The sequence below is a fragment of the Tamandua tetradactyla genome, chromosome 6 (genome assembly GCF_023851605.1).
Source record: "Tamandua tetradactyla isolate mTamTet1 chromosome 6, mTamTet1.pri, whole genome shotgun sequence".
Classification (NCBI taxonomy): Eukaryota; Metazoa; Chordata; class Mammalia; order Pilosa; family Myrmecophagidae; genus Tamandua; species Tamandua tetradactyla.
This window is the reverse complement of record NC_135332.1, coordinates 13868160-13888880: the sequence shown is the minus strand read 5'-3', so window position 1 is coordinate 13888880 and position 20721 is coordinate 13868160. Positions and strand designations below refer to the sequence as shown.

General features: G+C 54.0%; 1 protein-coding gene across 2 annotated transcripts in view; it reads left to right on the top strand.

Annotated features, from left to right (window-relative positions):
- SDK2 (sidekick cell adhesion molecule 2) overlaps positions 1-20721 on the top strand; it is a 257799-nt gene that overhangs the window by 168220 nt on the left and 68858 nt on the right. For both annotated transcript variants that reach the window (XM_077163719.1, XM_077163718.1), the window contains exons 5-12: positions 719-852; positions 7777-7888; positions 9445-9635; positions 9775-9858; positions 11408-11602; positions 12881-12997; positions 14849-15016; positions 15833-15939. In XM_077163719.1, coding sequence (XP_077019834.1) covers positions 719-852; positions 7777-7888; positions 9445-9635; positions 9775-9858; positions 11408-11602; positions 12881-12997; positions 14849-15016; positions 15833-15939 — 1108 coding nt within the window. The remainder of the gene's footprint in view (positions 1-718; positions 853-7776; positions 7889-9444; positions 9636-9774; positions 9859-11407; positions 11603-12880; positions 12998-14848; positions 15017-15832; positions 15940-20721) is intronic.

Genomic DNA, 20721 nt, shown 5'->3' with positions numbered 1-20721 from the left:
CTGGGGGCAGACAAACTATCCCTGCACCACGCCGCCTGGCCAACCTCCCTTTTCCTTCTTCATCAGCCTGGCCAGTCCCCACTCTTGTTGTCTGGTTCCATGGAGGTGGACACTGGTACCCAGAGAAGGGGCTGGGGTGACATGTGTGCCTCAAATGCGTATGCAATGGGTGACCCATGGCCTTCAAATTAACCTAGACAAATTTGGGATTAGGGCTAAGGCTCTAATGGAATGGCCCTGCTCACATCCAAATTCATGATCATCGCTCATTTATTTATTTGTCACTCACTCATTCTCTGCACAAACATTTCTTCAGCGTCAGATGCTTATCTGACACCCATGAAGCAGAGACAAGCACATACAGAGTGATCGATGCTGTGGCCTGGGGAAGGGCAGATCATGCCCTGGAGCTCTTGGAAAAGGCCACTAGCCGGGCCTTGGGCTGGGAGTCACTCGGGCTCGGACCTCCCGGCCCGAGGGTGCTGTATTTGGGTCTACCCCCCGGCGCTGGCAGCATGTTGGGGGTTCCTACCGGCTGGAAGTGGCTGGGCCCACCAGCCACAGGCTTCGGCCATCAGTGGACATCTCTGGATGCCCTCCTCTCTGCAGCTGGAGCCTGGCAGGGATGGTCAGGCCACTGCCCTGCTCTCCTGCTCCCACTCCATGGGTCCCTGGAGCCCCCCGGCCCCTTCACAGGAGCCCTTTGCTCTCTGCCCAGAGCCATCACGCTGGAGAACACGCTTGTCATCTTGTCAACGGTGGCTCCGGATGCAGGCCGCTACTACGCACAGGCGGTTAATGACAAGAACGGGGATAACAAGACCAGCCAGCCCATCACGCTGGCAGTGGAGAGTAAGTAAGCGGCAGGGCCCGGGACCCATAAAGGAGCGGGTCATTAAATCCTGAGAATGGTGCTCCAGGGAATCATTGGGAAGATGGAGTGGTGGTGGGAGAAGAGCGGGGAGCTGGCGGGGAGGCAGGGCAGGGCCCTCTGGAGGAGGAGGAGGAGAAGCAGCTGGGGCTAGGGGGACTCCCAGTTCTAGGAGGGGGGGCTGAGTTCTGGATACCTTTCCCATGACAGGCCTGGGACCCTCGCTCTGGAGAGGGGACACTGAGTGTGGCTGTGAGCAAGGCCACTGGAGAGCAGAGGGGGTGTAGGAAGAGAAGGCGGCACTTGTGGGCTGCGGCCACTGTGGGGACTCAGGCAATGACAGGAGAGCACAGCAGCACAGCAGGAGGCAGGAAGCTCGTTTTCAAAGAAATGAGCCTGGCCTGTCCCCAAGGATGGCAACCCAGGGCTCATAGTGCCCTCTGCCTAGCCACAGAGGCCTAGCAGATCCTGGAAGAGAGGAGCAAAGCTCTCTCTAGGAGAACTCAAGTCAAAATAGAGCAGAGAGGGTAGGAAACTAAAAAGGTGATTCCCAGAGTATCCTTTGGCAAAGAGGAGTTTGAAGCCAGGTTTCTGATCTGTGACAATGATGCTGGAGACTGCCTCCCTGACCTGTCCTCCTTGGCCTGATCCTGGCCAGCCTGGTCCTCCCCGGCCTGTCCTCCCAATCTGTCCTCCCCAGTCCATTCTTCCTGGCCTGTCCTCACTGGCTTGGTCCTCCCCGGCCTGGTCCTCCCCGGCCTGGTCCTCACTGGCCTGGTCCTCCCCAATCTGTCCTCCCTAGTCCATTCTCCCTGGCCTGTCCTCACTGGCCTGGTCTTCCCTAGCGTGGTCCTCCCCAGCCTAGTCTTCCCCAGCCTGGTCCTCCCCGGCCTGGTCCTCCCCGGCCTGGTCCTCACTGACCTGGTCCTCACTGGCCTGTCCTCCCCAATCTGTCCTCCCTAGTCCATTCTCCCTGGCCTGTCCTCACTGGCTTGGTCCTCCCCAGCTTGGTCCTCACTGACCTGGTCCTCCCTAGCCTGATTCGCCCCTCTGACCCTCCCTGGCTCTTCCTCCCCTGTGGAACTGGCTCCAGCCCTCCGTGCCCCATCCACAGGACAGAGAAGTTGGGGCAGGTGGCCCTGGGCAGGGAATCACAGATTCTGTAGGAGGAGGCCAGAGCTTCCTGCAGCAGCCAAGCAACCACAAGCTGGGGAGCCAGATGTTCACGTCACCCCACATCTGTACAGCTCCTACTCCAAAACACATCTCATTTATCATCTGTGGTTGCGCTGGTATGCGCGTCCCCACAGCAAGATGAGGCGCCAGCCAGCATCAGGCCTTCCTCTGATCCCAGCTTCCTTCTGCCAGTGCCCAGAGAGCCCAGAACATTCCCCAACCCCTGCCATGCCCAGTCCTGGCTTGCCGAGCAGGACCCCTTCCCATTTCCCCAGAGTTGGTCTCCTTCCCCCACCCCGAGTTCCTGTCTGCTCAGAAGGAAGTGTGAACTCCTTTCTAGGCACTGCCCCATCAAGCTCACAAAAGTCCTCTCGACATTTACACGGGCCAGGGTCTCAGTCTCGTCCCTGCAGTCTGCATTGCGGCCCAGCTGCTATTTCTGTAGAAGAGAATTTTGGCATCAGGGAGATGCTTGTGCTCTTTCCAATGATCAGATTACCTGGAGGCCAGTGGAACCCAGTCATTTGGCAAAAGGTATCACCAAAGTTGTGAGAGCAGTTCACAAGTTTCCCCACGCAGAGTCAAGGCCGGGTGTCCTCCCACATGACTCAGTTTACCCTGGATAGACCCCAGGTCTGTGAGCCTCCTGCTCTGTGCTCATCCCCCAGTGCCCAGCCTCCTCCTCCAGGAGATAAATCCTTCTGCTCTCCGGGCTGACTGTGGGGTCAGTTGCTCTCTGCTCCATCTTAGCACCCTCCCAAACCCTCCAGCCATCTGCCCAAGCCTCACCCAGGTGTCTATTTCTCCCGTCCCATCGCCACTCGCCTCCTGCTCTCGGGAAGAGATTTGTGCTGGATTGAGAGCCGAATCAGCTGATTTTTCAGCTAATCTCTCCTCTCACGAGTGACGGCACTTCTAAACCTGTTCCTGTCACTGACACACACCCCTGCCTGTCCTGCCCGTGAATGGAAGCACTTGCCACTCCTCCCACCATGAGCTGCGATCCTCTCCATTTATCTTGTGCTCACCTCCTGCTTCCCCACCCTCTCCCCCATCCATTCCTCCACCTTCTCTGCTGCCTGGGCACTTCTGCTACTCAGCAGCCCTGCCTGGAGCCCCTGCTGCGCTAGAATGAAGAAGGAAAGGGCCAGGCCAGTGAGCCCAGAAGTCGCCCCCCGCCCCCCCGCCCAGCCGTGACCCTGCTGATCCCCCATGGTCCACTGTAGCTCCTAACAAGTCCCCACATCTAGGGCCAGAGCTGTGCCACCCGGTAGAAGTACACTATGAGATGTAGGGAATCCATAAATTTTTAAAATTCCAGTAGTCACTTTTTTTTAAGTAAAGAGAAATAAGTGAAACTAGTTTTAGTAATACATTTCATTTAACCCGCTCTATCCACAATATTATCATTTAACCTGCAATCAACATCAAAAACATTAATGAGAAATTTTGCATTGGTTTTCTTCATAGTGCTTTAGAAACTGATATATATCTTCCGCTTAACAGAACGTCTCAATTTGGATGTTAAAATTTTCACTGGAAATACATGCTCTGCATTTAGAGCTCATAAAATTTACAGGCGAAAAGTAGAGTCACATACCCGAATTGTTCCACACGTGCTTAAAAGTGTCCCCATAAATGAATCGAGGCTCAGGTTTTAAATTTAAATGTAAATTAACTCAAATTGAATCACATTAAATCAAAGGAGTGCTGACCACCTGTCGGTCCACCTGGGGTTCATGGTCCCAGATCAACGAAGTGGGGAGAATGTCCTCAAGGCCATCCTGTCCATCCTCTGTCCTGAGCTTGAGGTTAGTGTGGTGGGTGTCCCTGAGCACAGCCAGGCTGTCCCCTCACCCGAGCTGGCCACCCGGAGGCCCCGAGAGAGGGAGCTGACTTAGCCCAGCGCTCCCGGTAGAGCTCACGGCACGGGAAGGCCCGTCCCACGGCCATCGCAAGCGGCCTCTGTCCACCCACCCTGGCTGCCTTCCCTCTGCCTCCGTCATACTAAGCGCCTCCATTTCCAGCATTGTCTGCACGCCAGACACTGTCCAGGCCGTGCCCCGAGCTCACCTCATCTCATTTACAACAACCAGGGGAGACAGGGAATTATTATCTACATTTTGCAGACGAGAAAGCTGGGGAGACAGCGGCCAGGAGAGGTTAAGCCGTTTACTTCCCAGTGACCTTCCACTAATCACTGCAAAACCAGGAACGGGCCCGAGTTTCTCTGACCACAAAACCCACAGCCTTAACCACAACCTGTGGGTCTCGTGAGCTCCGTCCTCCCTCCGTGTCGAGGGAAACGAGTCCCCTTTCTGAACTGCCGTCCACCAAATGTCTCCTTTCCCCCACCTTGCCTGATGGCCGTCTATACTCACTTCTCTCCCCCCCATCCTCCCACTCGTGGTCCCTCCGTCTCTTTCCGCAGCCCCCACACACTGGTGACCGCCCAGTGGCAAATCCACGGCCTCATCTCCTTAGCCGCTCTGGACAGTCACTCTGTTGGCCCTGACCACAGCGCCTTACAGCTCTCCCTGCCCTTCTCTTGTACCCCCTGCCCCTCATGAGCCAGCCCAGCCTCCATCTCCCTACCCTTCATTCCCCCAGATTTCACCCATCTCCACCACGGAGCCAGGGCCCACCCTCGCGTCTCTGACCTCCTCTCTCCACCTCCATGCCAACATCCTGCTCCCATCAAACTAACGTGACAAAATCCAAACTTATCTATCTCCTTGGAAACCAGTCTACCCTGGGTGCCCCTCTTTCTCTGCAAAGGAGGCCCATCTCCAAACCGACATCAACCCTTCTGTCTTTCCCACCTCCAGGCTGGCCCCCATCATGGGGATTCTGTCCTCCCCTCCCTTACCACTAATTCCACGTAGGGCCAACTTCCAGCCGTAGCCAGACTTGCGTATCTTCAGGGATCTGGCCCTGACCTACCCTCTCCCAATCCAGTCTGCCTGTGCTCACCCATAGCAGGGATGACAAATGTATTTCATCTCATATGCCAACTCGGATCCATTGGGGGCACTGTGTTAAGAAGGATTCTGAGGCCATATCTGGGCTCAGCCAGAAAAAGCACTGGAACCAAATAGCAATTTCTCCTGGAGGCGGAGTGGGGGTCTGGGGGAAGGGGTCCTCACGCAGCCCAGAGCCACATCTCTGCTCCTCAGACCTCCTCCCTCAATCCCACCGAGAGCCTTCCACACCTGCACTCACACAGCGCTCCTATTCTAGAATGCTCTTCCTCCTTCTTGTTTCTCAGTCCCACCCAAGTTCCCTGGGGCCCATAAAGCTGACCCACTTGCCCCAGTCCCCAGGGAGCACTTGCAGCTTTGCCTGGTTTCCTATGGCACTTCACCTGTGTGTCCTCTCTTGGTAGCCCTGGGCCCACCACTTGCTCCAGGACAGGGGGGCATTCTCCCCCAGCCTGGGCAGGCACATCCCGGGAGCAGAGACTTTCCCTCAAGGTGCCTGGCCCTCTGTCTGCCCCCAGACCAGCTTCACCACCCCCACCCGTCCCTCCTTCCCAGCACCCACCACGTGGGCATTTCGTTGGCTAAATGTATATTGATCTGACGTCTCCCAGGCCATTAGTCTGGGAGGACAAACCCCTTCCCATCTCGCTCAGTGTGGGCTCCTGGTGCCCGGTGTACAGTCTGGGTGAACCAGCTACCACCCAGGAAAGATGTGCTGAATCCCGGGTGGGACTCACACAGCCCTGAGAGGCGGTGCTTTCCATCCCCATTTGCCCCTGAAAAAAACGAGACTCAGTGGGATAAAGGACTACCCGGGGTTCTCCCCCAGAGGCCAGGGCAGAGTGAATTTGAAGCCAAGTCCCTCTCAACCAGGCCCCCCTAGGCCCTCCCTCATAAGCCCAGGACCGCTGGGCTTCCCGGCGGCCCCTTGGGCCTGGGCAAGGGCTCCAGGCACCATCAGTGGGTGTCAGTCTCCCCGAGCTTCTCGGAGACAGCCCACCTCTCCCAAGGCTGACAAGCAGCCCCAGGGCCCGCGGGGAGCCTCATGTTTTCAAACCCCGCCAAGCCCCATCAGCGGGCTCTGTTTACTCAGCCGCCTGCAGCCCCCCGCTCGCCGTCCTCCTCCCGCCCCATTAATCTGCACCCCTGTACCTGTGCGCCCCAGAATGTGATAAACAACTGAGAGCACGTTTTTATGGATTCAGCTATATCAGCAGCTTTCAATCCGCTCCCTTTTTATGGCACCTACATGAGGCTTTTATAGCGCTGCCATTATTTTGCTTTACATGCTTCCTCTCTTTGCCCCTCCATTTCATTTGTTTATTTATTTATTTATTTTACAGCTTACTCCCTTTCTTCCTGAGTCTTTCTCAGCAGGGCCTGGAGTCGGGGCACGGAACCTGCCCGAGGCCACCGGGTGGTCCGGGGGGCCGTGGGAGCCGAGCCTCTGCACTCGTGCCCTCCTCCCCCAGCCCGGTAGGGAAGCCCGCTCACTGTCACCCCAGGCTGTGCGCGTCACTGCGGCCTGTGACCTCCTGAGCCTCCTGGAAAGGGACCAACTGGGTAGACTTATCATGAGAGGAAAAGTCCACGGAGGCTGTAATTTTAGGCACCGGGGAGCAGGTGCACAGAGTATATTGGCTTTTCTGCAGATATTTGGACCTATGCTGACCCCCGACGATTAAAACCAGCCACGTGTTAAAGAACTCGAAGCAGAGGCGGTGCTTCTGACTCCATTACACAAGCTTGGCTGGGTCTTTTTAATATATATATGCATCCCCCACTCGTGGCAAGTTCTCTTTAATTTCGATTCTCGGCCGTAGGAGCTGTGCATGAGAGCTCCCACTCCATCCATTCATTCGCTTAAATACGTCTGAGCACCTACTGTGTGCCAGGCCTGGCTCTTTGTGCTGAGAGGTGACACTGAGTGAAGTGATGGGTCTCTGCCTCAAGGAGTGGCTTCGCTTCCTGGGGCTGCCATAGCAACGACCATTGACTGGGTGGCTTATGGCAAATTCCTTCTTTAACGGTCCTAGAGGCTAGAAGGCCAAAATCAAGGGGTCGGCAGGCCGGTGCCGACTGAAACCTGAAGCTTCGGGCGGGGCCTCGCAGTCCCTGGGGTGTCTTGGCTTGTAGCACAGCTCTCAGACTCTGCCTCCATGTTCCCGCAGCCTTCAGCCCTGCGTGTGTGAACATCTGCGGGCCCTCTCAGCTTCCTATAAGGATACCGGCTATTGGAATGAGGACCCACTCTAATCTAACCCAGTATAACTTTATCTTATCTCACCGTATCTGCAAAGTCCCTAGTTCCAAACTGGGTCACTGCTCAACCAGGGAAGGGGCAGACATTGAAGAAGCAAACAAAGAAGATAAATCTAGGTGGAAAGATGGATTCTGAAGGCAATAGAGCAAATGATATAGAGGTGGGAGCGGTTGGGGGCCTGAGGAAATGGGGAGTGACATGCCAGCAGAGGAAGAGGATGGAGAGTGGGTCGTTGGGGTCAGTGCCTGGAGATCTGGATTCTCTGTCCATCCCTGGACCAGCTTCACCACCCCCCCCTGTGCCCCCTTCCCCACACCCACCATGTGGGCATTTAGTTGGCTAAACATGTACTTATGTGGGCTCCACTCCCTGGGAACAGAGGTCTCCTCTGGTGCCTTTAGGTCACCATGGCCACAGCCTCTAAGGAGGGCAGGGAAGGGACATTTCCGGCTGCGGCCCCTGGCTCACATCTGACCTCTCCGCAGATGTCGGGGGGCCTGCGGACCCCATCGCCCCAACCATAATCATCCCTCCCAAGAACACCAGCGTGGTGGTGGGGACCTCGGAAGTGACCCTGGAGTGTGTGGCCAATGCCAGGTGGGTAGTGCACCCCCCATCTCTCCTAACTCCAGGGGGTGCCCCTGAGCAACCACTCCGAGGGGTGCAGTCGGGACTCAGAAAGTGCTGGAAGCTGGGCCATGTGACGACCCGTGGGGACACTGAGCCGGGAGGAAGGCAGTGGTGGACACGCTAGCTGAAGCCCAGAGGGCTGTCTGCACAAGCTGGGCTGCCTTGTTCTCTCTGGCCCATGAGAAGAGCCCGGCCTGGGCAGAAGTTACGGGGAAGCCCAGATTACCTGCAGCTAGGTGGGAGGGTCAACTCACTCCCAACACTTAATAATTGTCAACAGAGGAGCAGGTCGCCTCGCATAGCCACGCCCCTCCCATGCAGAGAAGCGGGTGCTGGGAGATGAGACAAGCCCTGTTAAGGGTAAGGACTTTGCAGTCTTGGCCCCTGCCTAGCCTAGCTCCAGCATAGGAAATAATTCAATAATCTCAGGGCTTCCCATGTGCAGATGCCCTGCTGAGTGCACCCCAATGACCCCCTCTGTCCCAACAAAAGCCTCATCCACTGGTGTCACTACCCCGAAGCCCAGGGAGAGCAAATGACTTGCCCAAGGTCATCCACTGGCCCACAGCGAGGTTGCAGAGCAACCGGCCGCCTCCAAAGCAGCCACAGCTGCCATGCTCTGGGCCTCGATCTGCTGTCTGTAAATTGGCATTTTCCAAGCACTGACTTCACTGGAAGGCATGGGGCGTGCTAGACCCCAGCCCAAACTGGCACCCCGTAAATGCTCAATAAAGACAGAAGGATGCAATGGGTGGGAAGTTAGATGATGAACCTGAGGGCACCTTCAGCTAAAGATTCCTGGAGCATGTGTCGTTGGGACAGCATTTCCAAGGTATGTTCCAGGGAAGGCTGCCCGAACGCCATAGTGAGGATTAAGTCCCACGGCAAAGAAACCTCCTGAATGGCCTTGGAGCCAATGTTTCCCAAACTTAGTTGACCAGTGGAACCCCTTTCTGAATACCCCATGGAACTAGCACAGACCCAGCACCAGAACGTTCCATCCTCAGGAATCCACCAGGTGCTGAACAGGAGACCTGGGCAAGCCAAATCGCAGGGAGCTTTGGAGGACGAGGTCGGGGAAGGTGGGCAGGGGCCAAACTTGGATCCTTCCCTCTACATTGGGGGAGGATGTGTCCCCTGCCTGCCTTTCTCTCTGCACCTCCAAGCTGTGTGTGTTTCTGCCACATCTTGTCACTCGCCCTCATCATCACCCCCTTCCTAGCCTCTGACATATTTCGATGCACAACTCGGGCTGCCCTCCTCTGGCGCTGTGGGAGCCCCGAGGGTGCTGCCGGGCCCCATCGGGGCCTTTGCTTTCATGAATGCACCCATCCGCACAACCCCATGGGAGGGGACCCATCCTCCCATTTCACAGATGGGGAGACCGAGGCCCAATGCCATGAAGGAACTTGCCCAAAGGTATGCAGCTAAAAAGGCTGAGCCGGCCGAGCCACTCTGAGCCCTGCTCCTTGGGCCTCCAGAAGCCCCTGTGGCTGAGCCTCTGCCTCCCTGCGCCCCGCCAGGCCCCTGATCAAGCTGCACATCATTTGGAAGAAGGACGGGGTGCTGCTGTCGGGGGGCATCAGCGACTACAACCGCCGGCTCACCATCCCCAGCCCCACGGGCAGCGACGCCGGCTACTATGAGTGTGAGGCCGTCCTGCGCAGTAGCAGTGTCCCCTCCGTCATCCGGGGAGCCCACCTGTCTGTGTTAGGTGAGCGCTCGGGAGGTGGGGAGGGGCTGCTGGGGCTCCCCTGGATTGGGGAGCAGCTTGGCCAGGCCCGACTTGGAGTGGACCCCTCTCAGCGGCTGCATCAAAAGGCTCTGACCCCCTCCACCCATCCCTCCGGCAGAACCACCTCAGTTTGTCAAGGAACCAGAGAGACACATCACAGCAGAGATGGAAAAGGTGGTGGACATTCCCTGCCGGGCCAAAGGTAATGCTGCTCCCAGGACCCCAGACCTTCAGCCTCTCCTGTCCCTGAAGGGACACTTCTAAATCCTGCCTGGTACGTATGTCCTGCTCCTCCGAGAGCAGACGCCAAGGAAGCAAACAGACCCAATTACTGTACTCCAGGGGCCTGGAAATCAACCCACGCCACCATAACTTCAAGGTTACAAATGAACCCAAATTACCGTAATTTCAGGACCAGGGACAGACCCAAATTGTCCATAATTTGAGAGTGGAAGACAATGCCAAATTACCATAATGTCACCACTTCCCAACCTTGGGGTGTCTCTGCTAGAAGCTCTGCCTGGCTTCTGGGCCATTTGGCTCCGCCTCCTCCACTCACCCTGCTTACCTAACCCCCCTTTGAGCAATTCCTGAACATTTTCTACTTTCCCATACCCGCCCTCCCTCCTTCTCATTCAGCTGAGCCAAAAGACAGTCACAGCCAGGGTGAAATCAGGGAAGATAAAAAGGGAAGAGGCTGTGTGACGGAACATGGTCTAATGTTGAGCAAAGGGGCAGAACATAGCAGAGGCAGGAGGGAGGATTGCAGAGTGAGGGATGAGTAATAACTCCCTATCTGGAACTCCACAAGGGGAAGGCAAAGATCCATTCATTCCGCAAATATTTTCTGAGGATAAGCACATGGCAATATTGTTCCCGGAGCTGGTGGGGGAAGGGTAAGATACAGAAAGTACCAAACAGCCAAATCCCTGCTTATGTTTTCAAGAGGGAGACAGACAAACCAATAAGCAAATAAATATACTTATTTCATTTCATCTGACATGCCATTGGTTGTAAGAAGCCCAACTATTTTATGAACCACTACAAAAGAAAAAATCCAATTAAATTACAACATGTCATCTTTGGTTAGAGACATACTGCTCTCCAAGATGTTGAAATGTGCAAGAATGTGCATTGTGGAATGAATGAAATATGGCATCCTGTGAGATCAGGGTTGGAAAGTGTCGGGAAGAAAAAGGAAGCAGGCTTAGGGGCATGGGGAGATGAGGGGCAGGGAGGGGCTGCAAGCAGGCTAAGGAGCAGATGGGCAGGGTAGAGGGTCAGGGGAAACCCCCGCTCGCCTCTCGTGCAGGCCACAAGGTAGGAGGGGGCCTCTTGGATATCTTCCAAAGGACACTAGTCCCCTCCACCTGCTCCTTCACTCAGGGTTTGGTGGTCAAGTGCATCTGGAAAACCATCCCTGGCTTGGAGGTTCTCCGGGCATATGAAAGCCTCTCCAGAATACTGCATTAAAAAAAGAAAATGAGTTTGCCCAACCCTGCATTTCCAGATTTAACTGATCCTGGCATCTTAGAATTTTCTGGAAACGCCTACTCTATCCTATGGCATTTGAGAACAGAGGGCCTCGGTGAGGACCCTCTCACCTCCCGTCCCCCAAGAAGGATCTAGAGATCAAGCCATGCCGGGGACCCCCTGGTGGACCTTGTGCCCCCCACCCCTGCCTGCGCCCCCTCTGAGGCCATGATGGAAGGAGCCACGGTGGGCTGAAGGTGGGCACATCTCACCCACAGGGGTACCACCGCCCTCCATCACCTGGTACAAGGACGCAGCCGTGGTCGAGGTGGAGAAGCTGTCCCGCTTCCGGCTGCGTGCCGACGGAGGGCTGCAGATCAGCGCGCTGGAGCCCGACGACACGGGCATGTTCCAGTGCTTCGCCCACAACGCGGCTGGAGAGGCGCAGACCTCCACCTACCTGGCGGTCACCAGTAAGTCCAGTCCTCCCTTGTCCTGCCCTGAGCACCCCCTACCCAGGACGCACACAGCACGCTTCCAAGCCAAGAGGCCTCTTGAGAGCAGGTTGCTGCCCTCTACAGAGATAGGATCCCAAAAGACTCGCTGTGGCCCAGCGGCCCTGGCAGTCCTAGCCCACTGTGTTGCCACAGCCCTGAGTCCAGAGCGCCAGAAGAAGTGGCTGGTTGCTAGTTCCCCCCAGTGTCCTGGAGCCATCCATGGGTCCCTTTTTGAGCACAAAAGCTACGAAACCACAGGCTGCCAGCTCTGGCACTTCAACCATCTCTGTGCTCCTGTGCAGGCTGAAGCAACCCTATTCCAGCCAGAGAGAACTTGCCCAGGTTTCCCAAGAATAGCACTGAATGCTTTAATTTCATTTCCACCATTTGCAAGTCCCTTCCCCTCTTGGAGTCTATTTTGGCAATTATAGTAGTTTCCCTGCCCCTCCCTAACTCCTTAATGGAGCTGTTTTAACAATCAAAGCTCAGCTCTGTGCAAATATGTCAAGTACTGGTGGTTTCCTTATTATCAGAGCAAAAGGACTTTCAGGGGCCTCCTGGAACCCCCTAAGGCTCTTCACCCAGGCCCGCCCACAGGGGACAGCGACCGACCAAGTGGAGGGGGAGCTGGGTCTGTCCCCAAACTGCTGGCCTGGGGCTGCCATCTCACTTCTTGCTTCTGGTGGGTGCGGGTCAGTTTAGTCTGTATATAAGCCCTGCTTTCACACCTGATGAGACTGTTGAGGAAGGCTGGGGCCGGAGCTGGGAAAGGGTATGCCAAATAAGATGTACCGATATGAAGAATCCACCAGGCCCAAGGGTCTCCTGCGAGGGGCCTTTTGGAAAGGTGGGAGGGTATTTGGTGCAGTATTTTTTTCTTCTGAGAAACCAGAGCCTCAATTTTGCACTCAACAAAGGATGATTTCCATTTACTTTATCATGAAGGCGAGAGCTGCCTTCCCAGGGCCTAAGTGGCCTGTCGTGGAGTTCTGAGAACTGCAGGGCAGGACAGTGTCTCCCAGGTTCTTCCGTAGGGCAGTTGGAGCAGGGAGCCCTCGTGGGCTCTCTGAGCTTCTCCCTGATGCTGGGACCCCATCTGGGCTCCTGCATCCTTCGCTGTGGTGGGACCCACCCCAGTGGGAATGGCCAGGGGAGAATGAGAACCTGGGCTTAGTGGCCTCAGAGCACCCAGGTTCTCTGGCTGTGGAGTTCCTCCCAGGTGCGGCTAAGAGCCCCCACTGTCTCCATTTGCAGGCATCGCCCCCAACATCACCAGAGGCCCCCTGGACAGCACCGTGATTGACGGCATGTCGGTGGTGCTGGCGTGTGAAACCTCGGGGGCACCCCGGCCAGCCATCACATGGCAGAAAGGTAGCTGGGATGGACCTGCTTCAGGCGGAGAGGGGCAGCCTGTGACAGCAGGGACAGTCATTCAGAGCTCAGTTCTGGAGCCAGCAAGGTTGGGCTCCGGATGCCTGTCCAGAGCCAATGAGATTGGGCTCCGGGTCCCTGGTGCAGAGCTGGGTTCTGCAGCCAATGAGGTTGGGCTCCAGGTGGGGCCCTGGTGATAGAGCTGGGTTCTGGAGCCAGCAAGGTTGGGCTCCAGGTGCCTGGTCCAGACCTGGATTCTGTAGCCAGTGAGGTTGGGCTCCAGGTGCCTGTCCAGAGTCAACGAGGTTGGGCTCCAGGTGCATGGTCCAGAGCTGGGTTCTGGAGCCAGCGAGGTTGGGTTCCAGGTGGCCAACGAGGTTGGGTTCTGGGTACCTGGTCCAGAGCTGGGTTCTGCAGCCAGCCAGATTGGACTCTGGTCACCTGTAGAGTTGTGCATGTCAAACCAAATGCCTTGTAGCACAAGCCATGAGAGCGCCATGCATGTCCCAACAGGTTCCAACATCCTACCCTGCTGGGCTCAAGGCCTGGCTCTGCATCTTCCCAGACTTTGGTTCCCCATCTGCAAACGATCCTATCCAGGCCTCATGGTGGCAGCAAGGACTGAAGGAGAGGGTACACACAAAGGGCCTGCCCTGTGCCTCTCAAGATACCAGATTTTCTATATAAGTATTGGTGGTAGTGGTGCCAGCAGGAGACTGACCCTTCTCTTCTAAGCAGCTTGGGGCCCCCAGAAGCCTGGGCCAGCCAAACCCCAGCTGTCCAACCTGAATTCAGTGCCCTATTGGCAAGGTCCCTGGGCCTTCCCTCCTTCCTCTCTATGTGTGAGCCTTCCCTCCCTCCTCTTTGCATGTGCTCACACACTTTCATAACTCTTCTAATGTACTCACACATGCACACATGTCTCACACTGTTGCCCCCTCACACCCCCAGCCCTGGCTCAGCTGTACCTTCTCCACAGGATTTCCCCACCCCCAGGCCCCAGGCCCTCCTCACGTGCCCTGCCTGCCTCCCCACGAAGTCAGGAGGTTCAGTTTTGTTCACTGCTGTCTGCCCAGGGCTTGTAACAGAGCCTGGAACAGAGTAGGCACTCAACAAACACTTGTACTATTAATGTAGGCACACCCAAGCATGTACCAGCCACGGAAATGCACACCTCCTGGCACGCCCACCTTATCGATATGCCTGCACACCTGTGCAAATGGACTCACACATGCGAACTCACACATGGCGATTCCGCTCTGTACACCGAGGTGGAATTTCATCTAAGATGGATACAGTCAGTGAAATAGAAAGCTGTGTGCACAAGCTCACTCTCTTGCTCTCACTCTGGCCAGTAATCCCTCAGCCCTATCTAGGGCTGCCCTTCGATGTCCCTCTCCACCACCACTCCCCATCCCTTCCACTCCCTTGAAGGTGACTCTCTCCAGAAGCATCCTGTTGCAAAATGCCTGTTGCCACCTTGTCAGAACCGTCTGCTCTGCAGCCCACTCCTCCCACCCCTAGCTTGCTCAGGTGCCAGCCGCCCCTGAGGGCTCTGCCTGGCTGCCGCACTACTGCAGTGTGAGGAGGTAGAGAAGCAACAGGAGACCTGGGCTCCAGGCTGCCCATCTGTGACCTGTGCCTGTCACCAAGTCACAATTCTCTCTGGGCCCCCATTCCCCCTGACTCCTACCCTGGGGGCCCTTCTAGCAATTTCTGAAGCTGGGAGCAGCTGAGGAGCAGGTGGGAGATGCCGTCTGGGCATAGAGCTACTGCAGGACACCAGGAACACTCTAGGCCAGCTTGGAGTCCAGCAGTCTGAGTCCACCCGTCACCCCGTGTCACCCCCAGGGGAGCGCATCCTGGCCAGCGGCTCTATCCAGCTGCCTCGCTTCACGCTCCTGGAGTCAGGCAGTCTGCTCATCAGCCCCTCCCACATCTCCGATGCCGGCACCTACACCTGCTTGGCGACCAACTCTCGGGGTGTCGACGAAGCCTCCGCCGACCTGGTCGTCTGGGGTGAGTGCGCGGCAGGAGCCCTTCACGTGCGCCCCTGCAGAGCGAGCACTCGCCCGCCCAGCACCTCCAAGCCCCGACATCTGTGCAAATCAAGGAGCTTAGGCAAGGGATGCCGGCCAATGGGAAGGGTTCATGCAACGCTGGGCAGATTGGAGAGAAGGCGCGGTGAAGTCCCAGCTCTCTCCATACACTCTAAGGCAAAAGCTAGCAAACTTTTTCTGCTGAGGGCCAGATAGCAGATATTTTAGGCTCTGTGGGCCAGTCAATCTTGATTGGAACTACTCGATTCTACTGTGGGGTGAGGGGGTGGGGGAAGCGCAGTGGAGGTGGCAAAAAGTGCCGCAAATATAAACTCGTGGGTGCGGCTGGGTTCCAATGAGTTTATTTATCCAAAGAGGCCACAGCCAGGTTTGGCCCCTGGCCATGGTTTGCCGACCCCTGTTTGAAGGGAACTTCTCAAACCCCTTCCGGCTCTGACAACACCTGTTAGGATTGTCACTCAAATTCCCCCTCCCTGGGGGCCGCCAGTCCAGACTGAGCCCAGGGGCTCTGGTGGGTTCATTCTGCCGGAAACCCCCCAGCCAGTCCACTGTCACAGGGCCCCACCATGGTCGGAGCTCTGTGCTCCGTCCCCCACGTGCACGTGTGAGAGCAAGACTAGACAAGCTCCACATGCACGTGGCATGGAACTAAAGTGCCACGAAAGCCCATGGACCTTTGGAACACTGCTGGGACTGTCACCTCCAGGGCCTGCTCTCGCCCACCCAGAGCATCCTGCCCCCCCCCACACACACCGCCTCTTCCGCTCTCTTGCAGCCCGGACGCGCATCACCAAGCCTCCCCAGGACCAGAGTGTCATCAAGGGCACGCAGGCCTCCCTGGTGTGCGGCGTGACCCATGACCCCCGGGTGACGGCCAGGTACCTGCCTGGGGAGGGGACACCTCAGGGGTGGCCTGGGGCTGAGCGAGGGTGTGTCTTTCCCTAGGTAAGTGTCCCCATGGGGCCAAGTGCAGGCCCAGTGCAGAACAGAATTGAGCAGTGTCCGAGGGGAGAGAGAAACGTGGGGGAGGGGGGCGCTGAAGAAAAATGGGAAAAAGAGGAATGGAGGAGGCAGTGAGGGAGGAGGAAAGAGGCTTTTAGACTGGAGAGAGGTGGGGGCTCCGAGTTGCTTTGTCGTGGCCCCCGGGCTACCAGGATGAGCCCCTATGGGTCTCTTCACACAGGAGCAGTGCTGGGCGTGGTCAGAGGGGGTGCAGGAGATGACCCCAGGGGGTGGCTGGTGCAACTCCATTTTGCCATAGAGGGAACGCCTGTGGCAGACCTGGGTGGAGCACCTGTGCACAGAAGCACGAAAAAGATGAAAAGCCTGGGGCCCTCCAGGCTTGGGCTGAGGACAGCTGTGCCCACCCCCAGGAAGGCTTTGGGAACAAAAACTGGGCGGAACTCATCCTTTCCATCTCTCGCTTGAACATTGAGTCAAAAATCTAACGGATCCCTTTAAAACAAATATTTCCTGCATGTTGCTTCTGTTTTACGGGCAGCAGCGGGCCTGGAGGCTGGAAGGGGCGAGGCTCCCCAGCCCGTGGCTGACCGCGCCTCTCCTCGGCCGGGCGGCTGCGTCCTGGGGCGCCACCCAGCGGGCGCTGGGCGTATGACAGGCGGAGCCCGGGAACCAGGGCGAGGAGGGGAGCTGGGCTCTTAGTTCTCAGAGAACTGGAGAACCTGAGACTGTCGGAGGCCCCGTTTGAGAAATGCCTCATTGGTAGGTTAGCACTGGCTCCGGGAAGGTCATCATTTGGTGCCGACATGAACACCGGCATCGTGCAGAGGGAGTTACATATTGACAACAAATCATCCAGAATGTGCCTGTCACTGAGTTTATTAGATTTTTGGCAAACAATAACTTGACCATAAAAATTTCTCAGAGAGAACCCACAAGCCCCATAGAATACTCCCAAGGGTCTCAGATACATATATTAAAGGTTGATTTTTAGTATCCATTTATGGAAAATTTTATAATAATAAAAAACTATTCAACAATTTTAAGTAAATTGGTGTTTTATTTATAAAACACTATCTACTCATATTTTTTAATTACCTGTACATTTTATTCATTCTCTAGACAACTGTTGATGAAGGAAGGAATTCAGGGACTTCTTATAATACATCTGTAGGCTCACCTCAGGGACCCCCCCAGGGATGCAGGGTGGGGTATCTCACTGTTACAGTCTATACAGGGGGGCCTCATCTCAGGATGAAATTAACAATTGAGGGAATAAGGCAACGTGCACCGTTTATCTTTTCTAAATGGAGGGAGAGAGCAGGATTGATTCCTGTCCCCCCCAAAATTGGGAAAGTCCACGGCCAAGGTCAGCCCCCGCACCTCCCCTCCACTGCCATGGCCTCCTGCGGCTCCTGCCGGCAACCAGGCACTGCGGCCTGCCCTGCTTCCCCTGAACTTGGGAGGAATTCCCTGCTTTCCTCTCTCTCCTTCAGCGGAATCTCACAGCTGGGACACAGGCATCAGGAGGTTTTAAAAGCTGTCCGGGGGATTTTCCTACAGAGACAGGGTTTTAAAGCACTGTTACACCATAAAACACAACAGGTCTCCCTGATCAGGCGGACTAGAGAGGATGTGAACAACCAAATCAAGCTAAAATGGTGGCCGCTTAATCCTGCATTTCATGTTCTCAGAATAAAGCGGGGCTCTGGGGGTGGGGACTGGCTGCATGCAAGCAGTGAGCCTGAAAAGCTTCCAGAGCCGCTCCAGAAGAAAACTCTTCTTCCTGGCATCTGAGTCAAATGGAGACAGAATCTGAACAATCCACTATTAGCCATTATGAATATTAATAAATGTTGTATTAAGGTTTTTCTTATGATATAACTCATAGATACTTATTTAAGGGGGAAACAGAAATGGCTAATGTCAAAAAGAGAGAGGAAAAGTACCATTATCTGCATTTCCCCCAATTAGAGATAATCAGTAATAATATTGGGAAACCATTTGACAAAATGAGAAACACAGTTTCTTTATTTGCTTTTCCCCTTGAGAACCTTTTCCTGTGTCAATAGATATTTTGTATAAACTCATTTGTGTGCATGTCATGTAATTTATGTTACTAATTCCCTATTGCTGAATTTTTGGGTTGTTTCTAAAATTTTTGTTAATAATAAGAAACACTTATGAATTATCCTTGTAACTAAATATTTTTTGCACATCCTTGATTTCCTGAGAGCCATCTAATGTTATTGGAAGCAGAGAGAACCCCTGGAAACCACTCATCAAAACTGTGCAATAACCAGTTCTATAATTGCAGATTATTTTGGAAAATCCATTCTCCCTGAGTTGAATGGATACATGGCTTTTTTTTCTTTAACTTTTTATAATGGGAAGTAATCAAACATACACGAAAATAGAGAGAATGGTATCTTTAATCGTCATCTACTCCCCCACTCAGCTTCAACAAGTATCAGCATTTTACTTGTCTTATTTCCTCTATTCTCCTTCAATTTTTTTTTTTTTTTTGGGAATATTTTCAAATCAAACTCCAGAAATGTAATTTCACCCTTAAGTGTGTCAGTATGCTTTTCTTATTTAAAGGGACTTTTTTAAGGTAGCAACCACGCCACCAGCACACCTAACACAATTAACAATTCCTTGATGTTTCCTAAGACAGATCCGTGTTCTGATCTCCCCATTTCCCTCAAGGGTGCCGCTTTCCAGCTGGTTGAATTCAGGATGCAAACAGGGCCCAGGCAGGCACTGGGTTTGATTGGTGTGTCTTCTTTGTTCTGCAGTGGTTTCCTTTCCTTTCTAGTTTGGTTTTTGTTTTCATTTTTCTTTTCTTTTCATACCATCAATTTGTTGGACAAACGAGGCTCTACAGGACAGAGGGCTGCAAACTTTTTCTGCAAAGGGCCAGACAGTAAATATGTTCAGCTTTGTGGTTCTGTTGCACATACCCAGCTCTGCCCTTATAGTGCCAAAGCAGCCATAGCAGATATGTAAATGAATGTGCATGGCTGTGCCCAATAAAGCTATTTGCAAGATTGTCACCCCCTCCTGGGATTGGCTGACTGCTTCCCCGTGATATTTTAACTTGTTCTTCTATCCTTTATATTTCTAATTAGGTTCAAGGAACTGCTCATTAGATTCAAGTTTCAATAGTTTGCACACAAATACTTAATAGATAGTGCCACCTGCATCTTCATGCACCCCACGCTGAGCAGAAAATGTCTGCTCACAGTTGCATGCACGAGAATTACTCTGTGCAACTACATTTGCTTTTAAATAAGCAAGGATGATTCTTTTCCAAATAAAGAGAGAAATCGAAGAATCACCTTCGACTTGGGGCGATTTGGAAATATGTGTTAACAGCCTTAAAAATAGGTTCAGCAATTCCACTTCTCAGAATTTATTCTGGAGGAAATGATTTAGAATGAACGTAACTACTTTGCCATAAGGCTGTTCCCCACGGCATTAACTATGACATCAGGGAGCAAGGAGCTCAGCTGAGCTTCGGTGTTGGGAGACAGGTTAAGGAACAGAGCAGCCATGAGATGAGACACATGCAGCCAACAGGAATCATGACATAGAAATGCCACATGGAAAAGGGTTGACGATATTTTGTTGGGTGGAAAAACCATCTTATGAAACAGGATGGATAGATGATAAATTAGATAGATAAATAGATAGATGATTGACAGATAGAAAATTTTTGTAAATATGCTATATAAGTAGAAACATGGAACGGCTAACTTCTATTAACCAGTTACCATGAGGTCAATAACCTGTGAAGTTGGTAGTGCTGTTTTCCTCCTTTTACAGAGGAGGAAACTGAGACGCCAAGAGGTTAAATAAACTTACCCACGATCACAGAGTACTTATCCAAGTAGCAGAGGCAGCATCTGACCACAGAGTCTGTCCCACAGCATGGCACGGTGACATGCTGCCTCCAAGGAGGGGCGTGCATGGGAGAAAGTTCTGGAAGATAATCTCAAATGTCAAGAACCATTCCCCGGGAGTGATGGATAACTTTTGAGTTCTCTTTTCCTTTTCTATTTTTTTTAACTTATTCTGATTCTCACTTTTTAAAATAATCGAGCATTTTTAGACTCGTTTTAGCCAAACAGGAAAATTGTACCAAAAGTGGGGAGACTCCTGTAGCCCAGCACCCACGCCCAGTTTCGCCCGTAGGTGATGTGATTTGCATGGTGCTTTCATTACAATTGACAAGCCCATGTTGACGCATCATTAGTGACTCAGTGTGCAGTGTGCATTACCACTCACCCTTTCTGACCTACCTTCCCTGGGTCTTAACAAATCCATAGTGTCATGCGGCCACCACCAGCATAGCTGCAGAACACTTTTAAGGGATTTTTTGCTTTTTCCTTTATTTTTTCTTCTCTGTATTTCTGCTTTTCCTTTTTTTTAAACGTGTGTTTAAAAAACAATTGCAGACACACTCCCTAGCAATCTTCTGTTCTCTAAACCCTGTGGCCCTGTGACTCAGGCCCCCGCCCTCCCCTACCCCCAGCTCAGCGAGTGAAGGGGTGGCCTGGGCTACCCCCCCAGGGGCCCCCATGCCCTGCTCCCGCGCCCAGGAATAGGTGCAGCCTTCCCTGGGACAATAGCCCAGCACAGTGTCCTGAGCCACACCCGGCATGTCCACGACGATGATAATGGCTGTATTTCCTCAAGAAC